Raw genomic sequence first — 14,425 nt, forward strand, 5'->3', positions numbered from 1 at the left:
GATGGGAAGTGTCAAAAGAGGAAGAACCAACATTTCATAGAAGATTACATTTATTTACTGTGAGAAAGGTCACCTTTCAGACAAATACACATCTACAAAAAGAGGTTCTCTTGGTTGTGGTTCAACACTACAAATACATTTAGATGAGGGCTTCAAGACGAACAAGGCCATTTTCTGTTAAACTTCAATCAGAAAACATGTGGAATTTAGGAACGTTTTACTTGGAAACTGAAGACTACAATGAAATTCGGCTCATATTTTAACATGAGGAGACAGGATTGACCAGCGTAATAAAAATAGAAAAAAAGAAAAACCAGCGAGATCTTTTGCCACTGGTTAACGGTGTCCATGTGACCTAGAAGAGTTCATCTTGTTGTTCAATCAGTGGGGGGGAGGGGGAGGGGGAGGCGGCGGCGGAGGGGGAGGGAAGTGGAGACCCGCGTGGAGACCCGGGGGCCATGGTGGGGGAAGCTGGGGAGGGCCGTAGGCGGAGGAGGCGTGGTGGTGAGGAGGAGGAAGGTGTTGGTGGTGAGGAGGAGGAGGGTAGAGAGGGTAGTTATGCGGAGAGAACGGCCCCATTGGGGGAGGGTAGGGGCAGGGCGGCGGGGGATATGCGTGGGGGTGGTGGCCGGGGTGTTGGTACGTGGCCCGGTGGGGATGCATGGGGCCCTGGTGCCTGTAGCGGTGAGGTGCTGCTCCGCGGGGCCTCTGAGGGAAGGGCCGGTAGTTGGGCCCTGGCTGCTGGTCCTGGGGTGCGGCGGCCACAGCGCGGTGGGCCTGGTGGCTTGTCTCTGGAGGAGGGGCATCACATGTGTTAGTCCTCTACTACTACCAGTGATCCTCATGATGGGAGGTCCACTAGTGGTTAGTCCTGTACTACCAGTGATCCCCATGATCGGAGGTCCTCCACTAATGGTTAGTCCTCTATTACCAGTGATCCCCATGATGGGAGGTCCTCCACTAATGGTTAGTCCTCTACTACTACCAATGATCCTCATGATGGGAGGTCCACTCTATGGCAGTGGTTCCCAAACTTTTTGTGCCCAAGGCACACCAAAGGACAAATTAAAATGTCAAGGCACACCTATTGTGCAAAATAGCCTTATAACACGTGTTATCACTAATATCTGTTTATCTATTAAGTTTATAATTATTTACTAATGCCAAATAAGATGTGACAAAGACAACTATTCTACTCATGAAATATTTATTAACAAAATACTTCACAAAAATATTTAAACTTTATCAAATTGGGCTTAATCAAACACACCCATTTCAACCAGACAGGCGAGGCAAAGGAAACAGAAATGCAGCAGAGAACTGTCCATGAGAAAGCTGCATGGTCCTGAATCTGACCCATTTAGAATCAGGCTCTTTTTGTAAATATTCTGCCTACTAACAATTCAGTGGGACACATGTGCCTGTCGGGGCGCACAGATTTTTTTAATCCTTGGTGGCACGGAGGAGAGGGCCACTCGCAAGTCCTGCTCAACAGAGAGCCGTGACCTGGTCTTGTTCTTCATGTAAACAAGAGTGGAGAACGCCAACTCACACAGGTAGGTGGTAGGGAAATGAAGAAGTTGGTCGATAGCGTGGTGGGAGATGGTTGGATATTCTGATGCACAAACCAACCAAAACTGATCGAGTGTGAGCTCACTAAATTTCAGTTTCAGCGTGCGGTCCGCACGGAGCTCTGCGCTCTCCTCTCTCTCCTTCATAGTGAGCTTCTCGGTTGAGGACTCGGACTCCTGGTTGAATGGGTCTCGGATCCAGTCATTGTCCTCGATGTCCGCCACACGTGGAAAATAGCGCTCAAACCTCTCTTTTAAGGTCTGAAGGTGTTCGGCATATATAGCACGCTCACTGGCTGCCTTTGGCGCAGCTGATGCCAGCGGGATCAGCTGTGCTGATCCCGCTTTTCTTTCGGTGGGTTGTCGGACTCGGCAGTCTCTGCACTGGTGGTTGGTGGTTTGCTCCGCACGAGAAAGCGCTCCATTTTCCCTCTTGTTTATGTTTTAATGTTGTGTTGACCTACTGCCTTTGATGTGTCACAGTCTAAATTAAATTCCCACCTGCGCAACTGCGCGAACAGCGAAATGTGGGATCCTCTTTGAGGATTTTTTAAATAGTTTTTAGATAAAGAGTTTGCCTCTGTATTATGGAATGAGTGCATTCAAAGTAGTATATAGTAAATTAAAATAATTATTTTTGTATAGTTGTATGCTATATTGCAGTAGGCTATGGTTGTCACAAAATCCCGCGGCACACTCGGACTTGCCTCACGGCACACCAGTGTGCCGCGGCCACACTCGGACTTGCCTCACGGCACACCAGTGTGCCGCGGCCACACTCGGACTTGCCTCACGGCACACCAGTGTGCCGCGGCCACACTCGGACTTGCCTCACGGCACACAGTTTGGGAACCACTGCACTAGTGGTTAGTCCTCTACTACCAGTGATCCTCATGATGGGAGGTCCTCCACTAGTGGTTAGTCCTCTACTACCAGTGATCCTCATGATGGGAGGTCCTCCAGTAGTGGTTAGTCCTCTACTACCAGTGATCCTCATGATGGGAGGTCCTCCACTAGTGGTTAGTCCTCTATTACCAGTGATCCTCATGATGGGAGGTCCACTCTATGGCAGTGGTTCCCAAACTTTTTGTGCCCAAGGCACACCAAAGGACAAATTAAAATGTCAAGGCACACCTATTGTGCAAAATAGCCTTATAACACGTGTTATCACTAATATCTGTTTATCTATTAAGTTTATAATTATTTACTAATGCCAAATAAGATGTGACAAAGACAACTATTCTACTCATGAAATATTTATTAACAAAATACTTCACAAAAATATTTAAACTTTATCAAATTGGGCTTAATCAAACACACCCATTTCAACCAGACAGGCGAGGCAAAGGAAACAGAAATGCAGCAGAGAACTGTCCATGAGAAAGCTGCATGGTCCTGAATCTGACCCATTTAGAATCAGGCTCTTTTTGTAAATATTCTGCCTACTAACAATTCAGTGGGACACATGTGCCTGTCGGGGCGCACAGATTTTTTTAATCCTTGGTGGCACGGAGGAGAGGGCCACTCGCAAGTCCTGCTCAACAGAGAGCCGTGACCTGGTCTTGTTCTTCATGTAAACAAGAGTGGAGAACGCCAACTCACACAGGTAGGTGGTAGGGAAATGAAGAAGTTGGTCGATAGCGTGGTGGGAGATGGTTGGATATTCTGATGCACAAACCAACCAAAACTGATCGAGTGTGAGCTCACTAAATTTCAGTTTCAGCGTGCGGTCCGCACGGAGCTCTGCGCTCTCCTCTCTCTCCTTCATAGTGAGCTTCTCGGTTGAGGACTCGGACTCCTGGTTGAATGGGTCTCGGATCCAGTCATTGTCCTCGATGTCCGCCACACGTGGAAAATAGCGCTCAAACCTCTCTTTTAAGGTCTGAAGGTGTTCGGCATATATAGCACGCTCACTGGCTGCCTTTGGCGCAGCTGATGCCAGCGGGATCAGCTGTGCTGATCCCGCTTTTCTTTCGGTGGGTTGTCGGACTCGGCAGTCTCTGCACTGGTGGTTGGTGGTTTGCTCCGCACGAGAAAGCGCTCCATTTTCCCTCTTGTTTATGTTTTAATGTTGTGTTGACCTACTGCCTTTGATGTGTCACAGTCTAAATTAAATTCCCACCTGCGCAACTGCGCGAACAGCGAAATGTGGGATCCTCTTTGAGGATTTTTTAAATAGTTTTTAGATAAAGAGTTTGCCTCTGTATTATGGAATGAGTGCATTCAAAGTAGTATATAGTAAATTAAAATAATTATTTTTGTATAGTTGTATGCTATATTGCAGTAGGCTATGGTTGTCACAAAATCCCGCGGCACACTCGGACTTGCCTCACGGCACACCAGTGTGCCGCGGCCACACTCGGACTTGCCTCACGGCACACCAGTGTGCCGCGGCCACACTCGGACTTGCCTCACGGCACACCAGTGTGCCGCGGCCACACTCGGACTTGCCTCACGGCACACCAGTGTGCCGCGGCCACACTCGGACTTGCCTCACGGCACACCAGTGTGCCGCGGCCACACTCGGACTTGCCTCACGGCACACAGTTTGGGAACCACTGCACTAGTGGTTAGTCCTCTACTACCAGTGATCCTCATGATGGGAGGTCCTCCACTAGTGGTTAGTCCTCTACTACCAGTGATCCTCATGATGGGAGGTCCTCCAGTAGTGGTTAGTCCTCTACTACCAGTGATCCTCATGATGGGAGGTCCTCCACTAGTGGTTAGTCCTCTATTACCAGTGATCCTCATGATCGGAGGTCCTCCACTAATGGTTAGTCCTCTACTACTACCAGTGATCCTCATGATGGGAGGTCCTCCACTAGTGGTTAGTCCTCTACTACCAGTGATCCTCATGATGGGAGGTCCTCCACTAGTGGTTAGTCCTCTACTACCACAGTGATCCTCATGATGGGAGGTCCTCCACTAGTGGTTAGTCCTCTACTACCAGTGATCCTCATGATGGGAGGTCCTCCAGTAGTGGTTAGTCCTCTACTACCACAGTGATCCTCATGATGGGAGGTCCTCCACTAGTGCTTAGTCCTCTACTACCAGTGATCCTCATGATGGGAGGTCCTCCACTAGTGGTTAGTCCTCTACTACCAGTGATCCTCATGATGGGATGTCCTCCACTAGTGGTTAGTCCTCTACTACCACAGTGATCCTCATGATGGGAGGTCCTCCACTAGTGGTTAGTCCTCTACTACCACAGTGATCCTCATGATGGGATGTCCTCCACTAGTGGTTAGTCCTCTACTACCACAGTGATCCTCATGATGGGAGGTCCACTAGTGGAAATTGTGAGACAAGGTTGGTAAGCAAGCGCAGCTTCCCCTCATCTGCATCCCTGCCCAAGAGTCCATTATCGGGTGGCTCATTCCTTACGTAATGCAGACCATGGAATGTTATTCACCAATCAAGTGTTTTACTGGGGTATCACATAGAAGAAGGCATGGATGCAAAATATATTTATTTTTTACAATTGTGACGCAGGCATTGATAAAATATTTTCTCTTGAAACCCCTTTTAAGGTTTGAAAATAATTTTGATGCATAGCTTTTGCAATTTCCCTGTTTTAAATATATACATTTTGGTGGGTAATATCCATGTCCAAGTGAAAGCAGCATTATTAGGTGGTCTGTTTGGACCTGCATCCTCTTGTGAGAGCCAGTATGCACATGAGGTGGAGGTGGGGACTCAAACCACATGACTAGAGACCCTGAGACGTGCTTGATTAACCAACAAAAGACTCCACTTTGACTTGGAATTCAGGACTTAAAACTTCTGTCTGGTCGTCTACACTGAGGAGGGTAACCCGTCAGTTATATTATCAGCTGCTTCTGTCGGGTCGTCTACACTGAGGAGGGTAACTTGTCAGCGGTGCACCAGATAGAACCAAATAATCACAGCACCAGAAAAAGAGCGCAAAGTTGGAACCGATTGGAAATCTTTGGGAAGTTATTTGAAGTGTATTCCTTCAAATGAACAGGAGCTACTGTAACTCTGCGAGTCGATGGAGAAGGCTAACAGAAAGCAAATGCTAACCAAAGGACCTTACCTTCTGGATGCACAATGAAGAATCAGACTGCCAATATATAGCGACATCTGGGAGGTACTTTAATGTTGTGGCTATGCGTGTGTGAGTGCGTGTGCTAACCCACCGTTTTCATTCTTCTTCTTCTTGCTGCCCTGTCTTTTCTTTTTCTTAGCATCCTGTTCCTCTTCATCGTCACTGTAATCCAAGGACTGCAAAGGGAGAAGAACACAACAGAGATATGATGAGCAGACCAGAGGCAGAAAGAGCATTTCCACTGCATCAAAGGTTCTTCAGCCAGGCACAGCTCTGTATTCTTCATGATGTTCTTCAATACATTAACGTTTGGGACATTTATTTTTGCAAATCAATGGTGGTTTAAGAAAGTTTGCGATTCCCAAAGATGACAGGTCGGTTTATTTGGGGGAGAAAACTAAGACTAAAATGAATGTGCATTTCCATCGACCGTTAGCTGACAGACAACTCCATAGAATGGGGGGGGGGGGCACTCAACCTAGTTCTAGATGGGAGGGTGTGAATAGGTATGAGGCTGTGCCCTCATTATGCGTTAGCTCCATAGACTGGAGGCCAACCTGGTTCCAGAGTCCTGTTCAGGGACTACAGCTCGTCTGTGTTGGTGTGTACCTCTGGGGGGGGCTCCTGGTCGTTTTTCCAAGACGCGTCAGATCCTTTGAGACTGAGAAAAAGAAAAAAAAAAAGTTCACGTAGGCTGCAGCATACCTGGCTGACTATAATTATTTAGCGTTTGCTGTAAAAGTGTTAATTGCGCGCGCGCCCCCCCCCCAAAAAAATGCTTCCTATTGCTGGGTCGGATCACATTCATACTGTTGCGAACCAAACCAGATATATAAAATTTGTCTCAGTGTGAAAGCCCCTGTAGCCTATCAGCCCCAAGGTTTTCTTCTTAATAGCAGCGAGAGTGTGACAGTAGAGCAGGAGGAGTGATGCATTCAGTAAGCCACGCACCAACACATTCACTGACAATTCACCCTGAGAAAGGGTTAGGGTCAAGATTAAGATAAGCGTTACGATTTATTTTTTTACCAGCCGATCTTAATTCTAGTCAGCTATTGGCCGGTTAATGCTGGCTAACTGAAACCCTGATTGGACCATTGAAACAGCTGAAATCTCAAGTACCCTTCAGGTCAATTGAGTGGTTGTCTGAGGGCCTATACTTACTTTTGGAGGTGTTTGGTGAGCACGTATCCGGTGTATTCTTTGTGTTCTGGTGTGTAGAAGACCGTGCAGCCCACCACCAGCCCCTTTGTAACAATCTCTTCCTCAGAGTTAAAGCGGAGCACGTAATAGGGAGTGGTGACCGGGCCAAACACCTCAAACACCTGGGAAAGGGGAAAGCACAAGGCAGTTAGCCTGATGATAATATGCAGGTCTTATACAGGGCTCAAGACTTTCACCTTTTCATTTGGTGGCACCCAAACAAAGTTCATTTGACAATTTTGATAACAGCGTCTTCTTATTGTGTGATGCAACGTAAACTGAGGACATTCCTCACAGATGGAGGCAAGACTCTATAGTCCCAGTGTCCATGCTGTGTCCCCCGCGGCGGGATGCTCACCTTGCCTACTGCCAGCCGGTCCGAAGTGAAGATGATGCTGTCCTCCGTCAACGGAGGAGTTCCCTTCAGTGATTGGACTATCACTAATGATAAAAAAACAAAAAAAGGATTTAGCCACTTGTTGGGGGTAACGGCCCAACATCAAATGGACGGATGATCTGTGGTGCCGCCCATAACAACACTACGCTGGCTGACGCATGTCAACGGAGGAGCGCACAAGGGGAACACACAATGGAGCGAGCAAGTACACAGTGGAGCTCACGAGTACATGCGCTAACGCGTGTGTAATCGCAGTAGCATTTAGCATTGATTTACTTGCGAGAGATGGAGGAATTTCCCAAAGAGGAAGTTTCCATCATGTTTTGGTTAATGGTTTGTCCAGAAACCAAAGTTTTTGTTATGAGCACAGAGCTTAAGTTTTTATCAGCGTGTACAAAACACACAATAAAGTCCAGCTTCCATTTTCGCTCTAGGCCGAGCGTTGCTGTCTGGAAGAGGACTTTATTGTATTTCTTGTTATGTTTTAATTTCTCTTTCTACTGGGCTGTAAACCAACATACAGGAAGAACAGAAGTTGCCTTGGGGTGGACCAGGATAACGCTACAATTCATTGCCCTCTCTCAGCTTAATAATCAATATAGTGGATAAAATATTGGCGATAGGGATCGACCGATATATCGGTCGGCCGATATTATTGGCCGATATTCGCGGTTTTTACGTGTATCGGTATCGGCCGACGCGCGGCTGATTTTCGCCGATATATATATATATATATTTATATATATATATATATATATATATATATATATATATATATATATATATATATATATATATATATATATATATTTATACAACGGGGGACCTAAATCCAGCGATCTGATTGGTTCCCAACTGTTGTATAATGAGCGTATACATAACTGCTATGACGCCCGATCATTTTGTGAAAGTTTGCATATCACTCCGCGGCTGGAAGTAGAAACAGTTACAAAGTAAAACATATGTTGGATGATGGAGAGGGTGTAAATGTTGTTACTCCGGGAGTGAGCAAGGCGATGGAGAGACTATCGAAAGCTTAGGCACACGGCGAGTGAACTGCTCCATAGGATAAATTGCCGGCGAACCGCTCTATCGGAGCCTTCTCTCGGAGGGACGCTAAAGTGTGTTGCATAGCGACCGTCGATGCATAGCGGCAGCCATGAGGGACTACTTTTTTGACTTTCTTGGTTTCTTTTTAAATGTAGTGCGTCTATGACTTTCGTTTCGCCATAACAGTAACCGTTGTATAAAAGCAATAGATCACTTCAGTCAGTGGCATGTGCTCATTATACCACTGTGGCCTGGCGTGATCTATTGCTTAAATATATTTTTTTTTTTAACTTGTTCTAACTCACCTGTTTTTAATATTTGTTAAATATTGTTCATCTACTTGTTCTACCTCACCTGTTTTTACTATTTGTTAAATATTGTTTTTTATATTGAAGTTCAATAAATGTTACTTTTTTTAAATTGAGACTTGTAACATTTGTTATCAGTGTAATTTTTATGATTGAGAGAGCAAAAGCAGTATCGGCTCAAGAAAATCGGTATCGGCGTATCGGCTAAGACTGATGAAAAAATATCGGTATCGTATCGGCCCTAAAAAATCTGTATCGGTCGATCCCTAATTGGGGATTAGTGTTATCACGATACTTGATTTTCTAACTTTGAAATACAATATCGATACCTTTTTCAATACCACAGGGTAAACATCCCAAAAATAAATAGAGTTTATCCCCATAACTACAAGGGCCATAATATGTCATCTTGTAGGCGTGTAACGATACATCGATGTAGATCGATACATCGATTGATTGGCGAACGATCCAGCTGCATCGATGCAACGCCCAAACATCGATGCATATCGCTGTATTACACGCTTTTATTATTATATATCTCCTTTCGCAGGTGTTTGTGAAACTATTTCTGCGCAAAGCGCCAAGCCGCTCGTATCCATTCACCGGTTAAATGAGGCAACAGCGAGCACATGTGTGAGCGCGAGGATGTCTAGTTTCGTTTTGTGTAGCCAGATTGGGCATACGTCCCGTTTCTTCAGCCTAACGTGATTAAAAGTAGCCAAATCGGGCTGAAAAACGTGCCCAATCTGGCAACACGGACGGCTTATCTTTACAGCCAAGATGATTCCGAGGGATGTTTTGTTTTTAGAAGAAAACTATCCTATCCACACAGATCGGTTGGGAATGGTCTACGTTCAAAATGAAAGATCATTACAGGCTCTTTAATTTAAGCCATAAAAAACCTTTGGCACTTAAATGCAATTATGTGGCACTTTATTATTTGTATTAAAAATGGATTGTTTTTGTTTTAAATATCCGGAAGAGCAAAGAAATAAAATGATGAAATTATAATTAAGTTGATGTGAGTTGATGTGATTGTAAGAGGTTGTGTTAAATTGGCATATGATATCGTCTCATATCGATCGCATGCCCCTGAATCAAATCGTATCGTATCGCGGCAGACTTTTGATGTCGGCAAATATCGTATCGTTGTCCAATGAATCGATATAATATCGTATCGTGATGAAACCAGAGATTTACACCCCTATCATCTTGGTTCCAAAAGATAGGTTGCTGTTCAAGTGGAATATTCAATGTCAATTAATTAGTTAGAGTGGATAAAGCTAGAACAGAGAATAAATTGACGATTACATTTTCACCTGAAATAATTATCAGTTGGTTATTTTCAGCACTAACAGGGACTGGTAATTTTGACACTTGGCCCCCATCGAAAGATATTTAATATGACACAAAGCCAAACACTCGCAAATACACCATATGCCCACCAGATAGCGCTGAAGAACATTTGTTCTGATTTAAGGCAGCAAGGGGACCTTGCCTATTTCCTCAGAAACCTTCTTAGTCATTGAATTTAAACACCATGTTTAGTAGAAAAATTGGGTTAAGACACTGGATTATCTGTTTATGGTGGTTTAATGCAATCAATACATACTTTTAGGACAAAAAACACAAAAGGTTTATCATGTATAGTTTGTGTACGGTGTGGAATGAGACTATTACGCGAGCACGCAGGAGTACTTTCCATATTTTCAGTAGTTGCGCGTAACTTTAAAGGTTACTGTATTGACGTGTTACTTACTTTGTTACGCGTTACACACAACACTGTCTACCGGTCACACGGTAACGTCGAAATCCATACTGTAGCGCAAATTCACACTGGTGTACTTTCTATACCGTTTATACCGCAGGCCTAAGCCCCTACATCCAATTGACGTTAAGAGTTTCCTTCAGACTCGCGCGGTAGCCAGGCGTCTATTCCAAAGGCGAGCTCAGTTGGCGCCGTGGCACACCGACGGCAGAGTCAACCATGCAAGGCGACAGGGTTAAGTGTCTTGCTCAGGGACACATCAACTCTCAGCTAGGGTACGAGAGAAGAGGGTAGAAAGCGAGATTTATTTCGAATTTATCGAAAAAGCGATATTTTTGACAACACTATAAGGGATATGTTTTTATGCATACCAAAGGATGGCACGATGTCTCCTGTCGTGGAGGCACAGGGGGGAGCTGGCGTTACGTAGAGAGGTGGCTGGCTAGTCGGTGTACTCACTGAGCTGCTGAATAACACTGGTGACCGTTCCGATTGGCTGGATTTCTGCAGACTCTGGTAAGGACACACACAGTTCCTCCACAGCTGGAAGTTCCTAGGAACGATCACACATACAGAAAATGATTAAAAATGATATGACTGAACAGGCTCAGTGTTTTAGATTAATCAGTTTGTATATATATTTTTTTTACCTCAAGCAGAACCTCATCTCGTGTTTTGATTTGAGCCTGTTGGCTAAAGCCTTCATCATCCTCCTCATCCAACATCCGAACACAGGGAGGGGAGGCAGCGGAGGACGAGGAGGAAGAGCTGTAAAATAAAGTCATACAAAAGTCTTAAAGGTTGTATCAGCGATGTTGGGGGATGTCACTACTGTTGGTATCTGAAGCGAGATTCTAAACCTCCCTTCCATGTTTCGTGCATCCCGTAAAAACTATCATGATCGCAGCGCAAAACCCCAAAACCCCACAAGACCTAACCCTTGTCGGTTCGGTGTATTGTTTTTGTCTACGATCTCGGAGCATAGGCTGCCTTTTTTTGACGTCCTGCATATGGGGCGGGCAGCTAGTGGATCGTGAGGAAAGAACAGATGAATATGATCATTTATGTTTCGGCCTAGAATCACTGATGTAACCTTTAACAAAATACAGTTACTAAACAATTGATTGAATAGTACACAATCTTCAAGGCGGCTATAACTTTAGTCCAGAATGTGCTTATGGTTTAGAAAACTTGGTCCTCCCTTGGGGCTCAAAGAAGGATATGTGTGAAACAGCCAGTTACCTGTCCGAGTCCTCTGAACCGTCTCCAGGGCCCGCCGGGGCAGCCCGCCTGTCCTCGGTCCACTGATCCCCGTCCATACACACGTCCCCCTTGGCGCTGGCTTCCCCTGGAGCCTGGGACTCCCCTGCGGGCTTTGGGTCCACTTCTTTTGGTGGGTGTGTATTCCCATGAGCAGCGTGGAGGGTCTCCGACTGCGTTGCTGCCTTAGTGTCCATCTCTTCCTCAAGCTCTGCGGGTTGTTGGAGCTGCTCTGCGGACTGTGGGAGCTGCTCGGCGGACTGTGGGAGCTGCTCGGCGGACTGTGGGAGCTGCTCTGCCGACTGTGGGAGCTGCTCTGCGGGCCGTGGGGGCTGCTCTGCGGGCTGTGTGGGTTGTTCTCCGACCTCTGATGAGTCCTTACCGGCCATTTCGACTTGAGACCACAGAACCCCACGGCATCAACAAGACGACAGGCGTAACGCTAGATACATAGTTTGAGTTGTTTAACTTAAAACAAAGCGAACGACATGGCAAATGACCACTTCCTTCAATCAGTTAAATACATATTCGAACTGGCATGTTTTGTCTATTATGTAGCCCAGGATTGAGCAATATCGAAAAGATTCATGCATCCAAACAAACCAGCATGGCTCGTAGTATGGACTTATTTTCATTCTCAAACTCGTTTTTTTATACGTACAATAGTACGCCAATATTAAAGACTGAACTGAGTTGACAAATGTATGTATGTTTTGCGTTTACGTACCTGCTTGACCTGTCACCGACGCTACTAGTAAACAGATTATAATTCAAGTCCATGCCATGCAACTAGACAGTCTGCAGCCACGGATGCTTCAAGCTTCAAACATGTGCTATGCTATGTAGTATTGTTCCTGGTTTGCGCAGATCTGATGGGCGGTGTCATGCTCACGGAGTTCCAGTCGTCTTCGCTAGAGGGCGGCAGAGTGGAGGTAGAGAGTGCAAAGACAAACTTATATTAGTGCAAATGATGCTCTCCAAATGTTTTTTCCAAACATTATATCATTGCACAGTGATGCATTATTATATTTGACTTATTTCTTGTGAAACAGTTCAAATATGGAAGACAAGCATTTCGTGATTGCTCATTCGCACGGCAAGTGGGAACTGGGCGCAGTATTGGGCTCCTAGGGGGTGCCCTCGCACCGCGGCCCAAAGTACATTTCAAAGTGAAATGTTCTATTTTGCCTTTATTATTTTGTCAGAATGCACCAGAATGCTTCGTTTTTATATGAAAAACACAAAAAAATCTTCGGGGGGAGGAGGGGCACAGACCCCCCTACGGGGGTTTGGTTTGCAAACTTTCTGCCCCCCCTATAATACAATTCACCAGCCGCCCCTGCTCCCTTCACTGAACTGGGCGATCCACTTTATTTCCAGCGCTCCCAACACGGAGTCAAAACAGCGACCCACACGCAGACACTTCCGTTCTCCTCCTTCAGAATAAGAGTCCCTAACAGGAACTGGGTTAGATATGCGTTCATCAGTACTTTTAGACGTGTTTCCAATGGCTTTGTTGTGCGAAAGAACGGGCTGCGTTCAATGAAATCTAAACTAAAACGGATTGAGCCTTCTTTTTATGTCCATGATTGAGCCCCGTTTATAAACAACCCTTCCGGGTTTGTCCGTTGGCTTGTGTAGATACGTCCATAGACATCTTATAGATAGACGGAGCATTGGCTGCTGGGAAGCGAGAAATACGGCCGCCATCTTGGAGTGGTCAACCGGGAGCAGCAACAGCAGCAGAAACAGGATGCCGGGCTGTTGTTCAGCGTATTCCTGCTCAAATCGGCGGACAATCCATAATAGGAATCGGGGGATTACTTTTCACAAGCAAGATTACCGTACTATTGGTATAATTAGTATTGAATAATAAAACACGCCAAACCATGTGGCCTTTATCATAGCTACACGTACGACAAAAAAACGCATGAAAATCTGTGGTATTCAGTGAGGTATGATTAATTAAATGCGCTGACAGTTCATTGCTCCAGCCAAACGGATTACACTGAGGGGAGCGGATGACCACTCCAAGATGGCGGCCCCGCGTCTCGTCAGCGCCAGTAGGCGGTAGCATTCGGTGCTCCGTCTACCTATAAGATGTCTATGGATACGTCAAGTGTCGATACGTCATCTGTAAGCGCAGGACCCCGCGTCGATCTGGCGGCCGAATCTACTCACACCGGCCCACCGGGAAACCCCCCGATCGTCCCGATGGCCGCTCCGCCTCTGACCCATTGTTTCGGATGGAATTTGAAAACTATGATATTAATAGAAAAAATTGAATGCTGTGAAAGTTCACAAACTGTTTGGCGGAGACAAAAACATAGTGTTAGAAAAATAGAGAGGCTCAGTGCCTAATCGGAGTCTAAAAGTCTTCAGACAAAACCCCATGTAACCCGTGTTCCAATACCCGTACTGTCCGCACTTAAAATTTGAGTACACAGTACGTTCCAATTCAGATCCGGCGAAAAGAAGTATACTTCAAGGACCCGGATGCCGTACTCAAAACGGGCTAATCGTGAAGTGTGGATCGAAGGACACCCGGGCCGTTTCTCAATTCGCGTACTTGTGCGTGCTCGTGTGCTCGTGGACTCGTGAAACGTCATCAGTCGTTGCCCGAGCACTGTTCCAATTCGAAGCACGCATCAAGCGAGTACTGTCGTAAAACCCGGAAGTGTTCTTGATGCGGGCTCGATCTCGCCGTTTCACCGAGCATGCATCGGAGGTGGCTCGTGTGTGCTTGCAATCGCTATAAATCCCAGGATTCATTTCGCACTCGCAGCAGTACGATGGCGG

At 45.9% G+C, this 14,425-nt stretch overlaps 1 protein-coding gene across 3 annotated transcripts; it reads right to left on the reverse strand.

Annotated features, from left to right (window-relative positions):
• Positions 1-22: 22 nt before the first annotated feature.
• naf1 (nuclear assembly factor 1 homolog (S. cerevisiae)) lies at positions 23-12,494 on the reverse strand. 3 transcript variants are annotated; one of them, XM_056587031.1, is made up of 9 exons: positions 12,354-12,494; positions 11,609-12,020; positions 11,017-11,134; positions 10,826-10,919; positions 7,202-7,284; positions 6,805-6,965; positions 6,250-6,301; positions 5,732-5,816; positions 23-791 (listed from the first exon to the last, which is right to left on the reverse strand). In XM_056587031.1, the coding sequence occupies exons 2-9, from the start codon at positions 12,013-12,015 to the stop codon at positions 382-384; spliced, it is 1,410 nt and encodes a 469-aa protein (XP_056443006.1). In that variant the 5' UTR covers positions 12,016-12,020; positions 12,354-12,494; the 3' UTR covers positions 23-381. The 3 variants fall into 3 exon arrangements, with proteins under 3 accessions (XP_056443006.1, XP_056443005.1, XP_056443008.1); XM_056587030.1 differs by having other exon boundaries at positions 11,609-12,068; XM_056587033.1 differs by lacking the exon at positions 23-791 and adding an exon at positions 4,003-4,858 and having other exon boundaries at positions 11,609-12,068; positions 12,354-12,492.
• Between the last annotated feature and the right edge of the window lie 1,931 nt (positions 12,495-14,425).

This window comes from Gadus chalcogrammus, chromosome 3 (assembly GCF_026213295.1).
Source record: "Gadus chalcogrammus isolate NIFS_2021 chromosome 3, NIFS_Gcha_1.0, whole genome shotgun sequence".
Lineage (NCBI taxonomy): Eukaryota > Metazoa > Chordata > Actinopteri > Gadiformes > Gadidae > Gadus > Gadus chalcogrammus.

Coding starts and splice junctions, on each gene's coding strand:
- naf1 (XM_056587031.1), bottom strand. CDS start 12,015: ATGGCCGGTAAGGACTCATCAGAGGTCGGAGAACAACCCACACAGCCC. Junction 10,920..11,016: donor GAGATGAGGTTCTGCTTGAG/GTAAAAAAAATA, acceptor GATCGTTCCTAG/GAACTTCCAGCTGTGGAGGA. Junction 7,285..10,825: donor CAGTGTTATTCAGCAGCTCA/GTGAGTACACCG, acceptor TTTTATCATTAG/TGATAGTCCAATCACTGAAG.